At 32.8% G+C, this 9,653-nt stretch overlaps 1 protein-coding gene across 1 annotated transcript in view; it reads left to right on the top strand.

Annotated features, from left to right (window-relative positions):
- LOC125655410 (von Willebrand factor D and EGF domain-containing protein-like) overlaps positions 1-9,653 on the top strand; it is a 41,749-nt gene continuing 32,096 nt past the window's right edge. Inside the window, exon 1 of the mRNA XM_048885680.2 lies at positions 1-80. Coding sequence (XP_048741637.2) covers positions 16-80 — 65 coding nt within the window. The 5' untranslated portion in view covers positions 1-15. The remainder of the gene's footprint in view (positions 81-9,653) is intronic.

Below are 9,653 nucleotides of genomic sequence, written 5' to 3'. Positions count from 1 at the left end.
GGTGTACAGATATGTATGTTGCGTCACATCTTATCTCTAGATCTAACGGTCACTTTATTCATATTCTGGGTAGCCATCACGTAAGTACGGATATCATTAATTAACAGAAATATCACTGTGTGGTTTTGTTTTTACCAATAACGCTGAATATTTTGGGGGATAGTTGTTACTTTATAATACCTCCTGGTACAACGTAAAGAAATTGATGTATATATTATCCATATAATCATACATTTATGATAATTTTGTGATTTTAGTCTAAGAAAGGTAGCTCCTCTGCTTATTACCGCATCCGTGCAAGATATTCTGACTAATGAAGTACTAATTCAATACTGATGCCTCGTTCACACGAATGCGCATTAAATTTTACTTCGCATTAAATTTGATGCGAAGTAAAATAATGCGCATTAATTTATTAAATTAATTCGAATTAAATAGATTTCACACGGCAGTAATATTTAATGCCAAGTAAACTAATGTGCATTAAATTCGTATGCATTTCTAAATCAATGGGTGCGCGAAATGAATGAAAAAATAGACTACATGTTTATATCGTTGAAAATTATTTCATAGATCTTTTAATGGATATTGTGTAGATACAGAATTCATTATTCAAAACACTATATATAATTATGTTAACAATGTACATGCAACTGCTCTACATGCAAAGAGTTTCATCGTGTTTGTTTTATATGGTCCCAAGAAAGTACTTATTCCAACTGACGACCAGCATTCACTCTATATTGCTAGCACGGTTTTAAAAACCTCGGGAGATCTCTTTCATCATTCCGCTGACTACTGCTGTGACGTAATTTTTAATTACTAATTCGTATTATAAGTCTACTATGACGTCATATGGTATAACATTTTAACAATGAGCGGCATATAAAAAGGAAAATCATAATATATTATTTTAAAACATTTTGTTCTATCTGAAAGCAATTTCTTTCATATACATGTATTACTCAGTATGCCTATGCAGAGCACATATTTACGTCTGACATTATCTAACGATATACTGTTTGTACATGTTTTTTAGTTATTGTAATCATTTTGATTAGTTTTGCCAACAAAACTATCATTAACATATATAGCTGATCACGGGTATGATGCATGTGATCCAAAGATGCCATTACGCATGTGTCTACATTCAATGCACATTAGCTTCTCTTTGCGTTCAAACGGCGCTAATGCAAAGTAAATTTAATTCCCAATAAATCGCGACATAAATTTTAATTCGAAGTAAATTAATGCGCATTAGAATATCCGTGTGAACGTGGTTCAGATTTAATTCGCATTAACTTACGTTTAATTCTTCGTGTGAACGAGGCATGATTGTATAGGTGCACATAACACGAGGTGCCGGCTTAATATTGATTGTATAGGTGCACATAATACAAGGTGCAGGTTTAATATTGATTGTTTAGGTCAACATAATAAGAGGTACCGGTTTAATATTGATTGTATTGATCCAAATAATACGAAATTTTCCGGTAAAATCGTGGAATAGTTATGAAATTAAATTTGGTCAACTTTGAATTCTACAATTTTCACTATTGTGTTCATCAGTATGTATAACACATTTCAAACAGATGTATATTCAAATAAAATGAAAAAGGCATTTCATTTCTGGTATCACCTTACGGTGCACCGATGTTAACATCAAAGAATCAGCTGTGAAAATTCTAAGAAAAGTTTGATCAACACTACCACGATCTAGGAATTTCGAACTGTGCTTTGATCCACGACAAGCAGGAGAGGAACACTCTGCAGCTTTGAGTCAGTATAATATGAAATGTACTCGTACCACACTCAACTAAACCAGCAAGACTGTAATGATATCTTTTTTTCGCCGCGTTTGATAGCATTTTGTCTATGTATGCTTTGGTTTACCATGGTATTTGATGCCAAACCTTCACTAATAATTGACCATGGTATTTGTATATAAAAGATCTAGTGTCATTCCTGTAATTCTCTGTCGTCTGTAATCGCTTAACAGTCCGTAAAGGCGCCATTCCTAAATCTATATACAAAATTGAATTTCTCTTTGGTGCCTCGTAATATCATCAAGCATCGCCGTATTTGTTTGGCTGTGTAGTTTACCACTGATGCATTTCAAATGCAGCACAAACTGTCAAAAGTGTGACGCAAATGCTTAATTTGTAATGTGATGTCACAATAGATATTGACATAAACTATGATCATTCTTACTGCATCATGTCTGATTTGATTCATTTTACTTGAAAATACCGGTATCAATTGCGTATTCTCTAATAAAACCCGTGTGCTTGTGGACAGTACTTTACCAATATCCGAGTAGAATATATGTTTCATTTCGTTGATATTTTATTAACAAATCAAAGTTAAACATAAATATGATAGAAAAACACTTGTAGAAATGTTCGGTTTAGTGCATGAATTATATCTTGCCTTAAAAACACATTGTCCACGATTGTGCGGCACACCCCTCGTATATTTGTATATTGTTACGGTTGTTTTGTTTTGAACATGTTTTATTGATACTACATGCAGGATCAAACGAATTGCAAACATTTCTTACAAATAATTAGTTCATCTCTTAAATAATACAATATAATACGATAGTATTTACAATGATGCGCCATGCATTTTCATTAAAAAACATCCACAAACAGATACCACAAATTACATGGAAACACAAGTGGAATGAGATTAGATACCAGAGTATATTTTGCACCGTTTTTTTAATATATCAATCCGGATTTAGCCCTGTTCGCATGCCCTGATTTACTCAAAATCTGCATGTATGCAAAATCTGCACCCGGGTGTAAATTTGAGCATGTGAACGCAATTGCATATATGCAAAAGTAAATATACATATGTGCAAATATACATCCGGGTGTAAATCTGCACCTACTCAGACCAGATGCAAATTTACTTCTGCATATGTGTATATTTACTCCTAGTGTATTTTTCGTCATGTGAACGCACACACCGTATACAACGTCACACTCGAGGAGTCATCACTGTGGATCACGAGGGATCAGCTTCGAAGAGGATCAAATGCAGTATCACCGATTATTATATACCTAATAATTATTCTATTATAAAATCTGCGTAAAATCTAGAGAATGCTAGCGTTCAATATCCTGAGAATTTATTGAACGGTAACTTTGCATAGCGTAAATTGTATGCGCCTGAAACATTCCGAGTATGAGCGTTCAATATTGACGTTACCGTAACGACATAAACAAACCAAAATGACAGACGCCGGTTCTCCGAATCTTAAAGAGCCGGTATTTGATATTTAATTTAAGTAAAATGTTTTACTGTACAGGAATTATGATATCCCCATTCACAAAATCAATTTGCTTCATGTATTAATTTCAGGTTGAATATTGAACAGTTACGAAATGCGTGCTGATATTGCACACCTTCACCTTAAAAGCCAATATTGACGAATTCTCGTCTATTTTGGAGTATTTTAGTGAAAAGGGGTATAATGTTACAACTAAATACTTAAGCTATATAATAAAAGAGTTATTGAATTTATACAGGTGGATATTGGTACTCTTTGGCTGTCAAAATACACTCGCAAGCACGTGTATTTTTATAGCCAACGAGTGCCAAAATTCACCAATATAAATTCAATAACCCTATATTACTGAAGAGACATTATTTGTCGAAATGCGCATCTGGTGCATCAAAATTGGTACCGTATAAGTTTTACATTATGACCCCTGGGTCGAGGTCTCTGCTGGTGGACTGTTAGTCCCCGAGGGTCTCTACAGCCCAGTAGCTAAGTACTTCGTTACTAGCTTGAAAATACGGATGTATATTTAATTGCTGTTATAAAATTTAGAAATTCTTTTCAAAATTAAGGATTATCTCCCTCATGCATAGCTCTTATCCTTGGACAAATTTGGCTCCACTTGTTTGGCACGCCGTTTTTGGCTATACTTAGATCTAAAACTTCATAGTTATTTCGGATTTCAAACATTTCGGTTGAGCATCACTGAACAGACATTATTTGTCGAAATGCGCATCTGGTGCATCAAAATTGGTACCGTATAAGTTTTACATAATATGAGATCGGTTTTCTCATGAAATAAACTGTCTTTCTGCAAACATCATATTGCATAGAGTGTCGTAAATATATCTTGATCAATCAAATTTGTTACCGAATATTACACAGTAAGGGAAAATCCTCCTTCTCGATCGAAAATAATCCACCATCTTTATCAAACTTCGAGAATCTTTGCCATTTGACTCTAATTTGTTAAGTACCATGTGAACGCTTAGCAAATATACTTTTACACACTGGTGCAAATTTTGCATACATGCAAAATTTACACCGCGTGAGTAAATCAGCGCATGTGAACGGGGCTCCACCAATGGTCTGGCAGGATGATGTACGCAAAAAAGTATACACCTGCATGCTCTTTTTTCATTTCCTATTTGATCAAAAATATTTTTGATATTTTCAACAATAGACTTACATTTAAATTTTGAAATTATATTAATTGAAATTTTGAAAATTCATTTTGGTTGATACATTTGCCCAAACAGTACATGGGTTCTTCTTAATAAAACTACTGTATTTGTTAACCAGAATGTGTCTTATAAACATTCAATTTAATTTCTTGTCTAATAATCTAGCAATTTGGTCTGAATATTCCCCACATTCCCATGTCTTATTGCAAGGTGTGTGCAATTCTAAAACTGACAATACTCGTAGACATTTCCCTTTACTATGCATTACTTTGGCGTATTTAAGTGCAACACGATCATATTTGATTTGCAATTAACCGATGCTAAACATTTGTACTCCATTATAAATCCTTTAGCCCAGATCATAGCAAATGGTACGTCCAAACTCCAAGCTTCATGGTTTCAGTAACCATGTCAGTGTATCTAAAATTATGACACCAATAATTATCAATGATTGGTCAATATATATATATATATATATATATATATATATATATATATATATATACAATTTCCAAGTTGCCCAATAGTTCTTTCCCTTTGTGGAACTCTTATGCACAATGAGACGCAAAACATACTATCGTCCACACGCGGTGGGTACAAATGCTTATCGCTGCATTTATATATTGCCTTTGGGCCGATTATCAGACATCATGCAACCACCCAATCTGCAGGGACACACAATATTAGTAAGTTTATTAGTATTTAATAATAAATTAGCTCAAACAAAAATCGATAATTACTATTTTTCTTTGATTAAAATATCACTCATGCAGAGGAGGAAATAAAAGATAACTTCAGATTTAATTAATGGCCTAATTCAAACAAATATTATTCTTGATATGGTCAGTTTAATGTATACCAATGGCTGATATAAACAAAATTTACATTTTCATTACTTTTATCCGTATTTACATAGCTAGTCTATAGTGTATGTATACATATTGTACCCAACCAAGCGTTCAACAGAACACTGAACATACCTCCATCACCGGGAAGCTGATATCTCGGAAGTTGCGTATTGAGACAACTTCTTGTCTAATGTTTACATACCTTATAGTAAACAAACAATTGAAGTCAGAGTCTTCCAAAGACAGTGTATCATTTTTTCTTCTAAATTCTACTATCATAGCGATTTATTGTCGCTTTTTTCAATTGTTTTTGTACTTTTCTAATTAAATTAAAAGGTACAGTGCCGAGAAACAGAGGAATGAAAATTCAAATTTATAATTTGTATGATATCTTTTAGTACGTATAGCCTTTAGTAATATGTACATTTCCAATGTGTTTACTTTTGATACAAATTGTAGAACTGGACTCTGTCATTAGAAGAAATATATGCAAGCAAGTTTTTGCCTTTAGATATACTCTAAACTATATATTTTCTTGCGGCAGATGTCGGAATGTATTACACTTTGTGAGTATTATGTTGATGGGGACATCCAAAACCCTATTTCATAATTGTTGAACTATATTTAAAACAATTAATTTCCTGGCCCCTAAACCATATTATATTTCACTCCACGTATCACGAGGCATCTGATCCCACCTCTGGTGTGTCTAGGGATCCATGTTTACCCAACTCTCTATTTTGTATTTCTCATAGGAATTATGAGATTGATCACTGTTTGTTATCTTCACCTTTCATTCAGTATTCTGATGGGCAATTGCCCCGGGATCACTTCAATCCCATCATTTTTTTTATATTGTAAAATATTTTTAAAATGGTTGATATTTCACCGCTTAAATCCAATATATTCTTGTTGCATATGACGCAATGCACTGAACACAAAGTTTTTGTTCGGCGTTTCCCCCCCCCCCCCTATTTGTCCATCAAGGTGGAAGAAAAATTCTGAAAACTTATTGAACATGTGAAGGACACTAACAATCAACTTCCAAGAGATGTTTAGCTACTGCTTAAAGTGCTGCTGCGTAGAATGTAAGAGAAATTTCTGAGAAGCAGGGCGTGGGTTAATTGAGAAAAATGTTGTTTTTCTACCCCTATTTAGACCTCAGGGTGAAATTGAACATTCTGAAACCTTGTAGCACATCTATAGGACGCCATCAACTATTTCCTAAAATATTATTTGGCTACTGCATAAAATGTAAGAGGAGTTTTGGGAACCAGATTTTTGTAAACAATATAGCTAGAAGCCGTCATATGACAGTAATACCCGCACACAAGTCTTTACCTTTCAATACAAACTCTATACCATAAATATTATTGTTGCATATGTCAATATGCATTGAGTATTCTGTTGGACAAGTGTCTGGGGTTATCCCAAACCATATTTCATGATTGTGGAAATTGGAGGTAATGACCACTAAACAATATGACTTCCTCCTGCACATATCACGATGCATTGATTATTCTTATGGGTTAGTGCCCCGGGGTCATCCCAACCAGCATAAATGTTTTATTGTTCAAATATCTTTAGAATGGTTGGGATTCAAACCCTTAAGGGAAATATATTTTTGTTGCACATGACACAGTGCATTGAACATCAAGGTTTTGGTTTTTTTCTATTTTCTCACACCAGCTTGATCCTGAAGATGAAAAGGAAAATTCTGAAAACTTATTGCACAGCTGAAGGATATCTTCCAAAAGATGATTTGCGAGAGAATAAATGTGTATATATGCAAACATATTCAAACTTTGTATACCCTGAACAAAATAAATGTATCATTACATGTAATGCCTGTTTATTACAGTGTTATTTCATGCGCATAGTAGTATTATGGGTTAGGAAAAGAACGACAACTCTTATAAGCAGTTCTTCAACACTCCCCTTCTTAATAGTCCCCCCTTTCTTATTATTTTCGAAGCAAGCGCATTATTGACCTCCTATTCTGTCTCAGCATTCACCTTTAGTACAAGCAAAGAAATAGTCATATAAATATATCTATCTTGAATATACATACATCTTGTAAAATTGCTTTTGTTGATATGTATTTCTCACACACATATCATGGCATACATGTGCAGATATATATATATATATATATATATATATATATATATATATATATATAAGCACTAAAGTTCCAACAACACCCGATACCTCAAAGTGTCGGATCCACAACATGGATACAAGGTCAAATACAAAAAATTATACAAAGCACTAAAATGACCATCGACACGAACAACGAGATTGTCAAATTTCGGGTCGTCCCTTCTTCAGGACAAACGAAAACAATTACATAATGTGGTCAATATCAACAGAGCATAATAACAAAAACTACATATAAATACATCTAGCACTACAACTACACTAATATACAAACGTATTTACAACGCAGACTACATGTTTTTGGTCTTTAGGCTTGCCAATCAATGTTAAAAGTGGAGCGAATTAGGACATGCCTTATTCGTCCAAAGAGCTGATCCAAAATGTCCGAAAAGAAAAACAATAAACTTAATTAATCTCAAGTGGAACTAGATTAATTAAGTTTATTGTTTTTCTTTTCGGACATTTTGGATCAGCTCTTTGGACGAATAAGGCATGTCCTAATTCGCTCCACTTTTAACATTGATTGGCAAGCCTAAAGACCAAAAACATGTAGTCTGCGTTGTAAATACGTTTGTAGATAATGTAGTTGTAGTGCTAGATGTATTTATATGTAGTTTTTGTTATTATGCTCTGTTGATATTGACCACATTATGTAATTGTTTTCGTTTGTCCTGAAGAAGGGACGGGTCGTCCCGAAAATTAGACAATCTCGTTGTTCGTGTCGTTGGTCATTTTAGTGCTTTGTATATATATATATATATATATATACATATATATATATACATACATACATACATACATACATACATATACATATATATATATATATATATATATATATATATAATTCAATAAAAAAGCAAGAAAATCTACAGTCCTAAAATATATTTAAATCACTAGCGCTTTCTGGATTTTAACATCCATTCTCAGGTGAATACAAATTTTAAATAATGAATACGAAGTTGTTTATCTTAGAGACGTCTCTAAGATAAACAACTTTGTATTCATTATTTAAAATTTGTATTCACCTGAGGATGGATGTTAAAATCCAGAAAGCGCTAGTGATTTAAATATATTTTGGAACTGTAGATTTTCCTGCTTTTTTTATTGAATTATTTTGACTGTGTGATATCAACTCTTTCTATTTTGATTATATATATATATATATATATATATATATATATATATATATATATATATATATATATATATACATGTATATATATATAGTCATATAGATATATCTATATTTATATCTCAATTGGTGTACATAGAAGCTATGACATATCTCTATATTCATATATAACTATTTGGCTGACACTGTGTACATGGTACATACAAGCTCAAAAATATATATTTAGTGAATGAAAAATTGCCGCCTTTTAGTTTTGGCAGATGGTGAGTCCTGGGTTTTATTTTGGCATAATTTTGATTGAAATAGTGTCGCCGGTGCGTACTCATCAGATAAAGATTTTTTATTTCATAATTGTGTATTTTACATCTGAGATATCATGCCATATTGTAGGTTCGGCGCATTATATGTATCTATATACATGTAGCATATATTATCTGATGCAAATGTATCATATTTGTCCATGCATAGCTCTGTCAGTATCTGTTATATTGCATCTTTGATTAAACGGTCATGCCAATATCGCCAAATACAATTTTATTTTTATCACAAATGATTAGGTCAGGAATCCGTATTTATTTGTCTGTTTTCTGGAATTTGCTAATTATTTAAAACTTTGGTCCTGAAATAACTTCAGAAATGGAAATATTGAAAGCTAATGGATAAGATAAACGTCCTCTATGGGTTCTTGTGGTACCTAAATGCAATTTGTATTAGCTTATGATAAGATGCATTGCAATATTAAAAAATAAAGTAAAAATATATTGTAATTATGGGTCCTGTTAGAGGGGAAAAACAATTTATCAAAATCTGGCAAAGAAGTAGTATCAAAATGCACAAGAAGTTTAAAAGTCCCAAGGCAATTACACAACGCTAAATTTGAATTGTTTCATATTACCCAGCTCTCAGAATAGAGCCAACACACTGGAATCTATCACGGTGTTTAAAATCAATTTCCAACAATGAGCTGAATTTACTTCCTGGCTGCAATGTCAAATATTCTTTTGATATAATCATTTAATAAAGCTACCAATCAGGTG

This window comes from Ostrea edulis, chromosome 7 (assembly GCF_947568905.1).
Source record: "Ostrea edulis chromosome 7, xbOstEdul1.1, whole genome shotgun sequence".
Lineage (NCBI taxonomy): Eukaryota > Metazoa > Mollusca > Bivalvia > Ostreida > Ostreidae > Ostrea > Ostrea edulis.
Note: the sequence above shows the minus strand (reverse complement) of the source record. Positions and strands in the feature narration are given on the sequence as shown.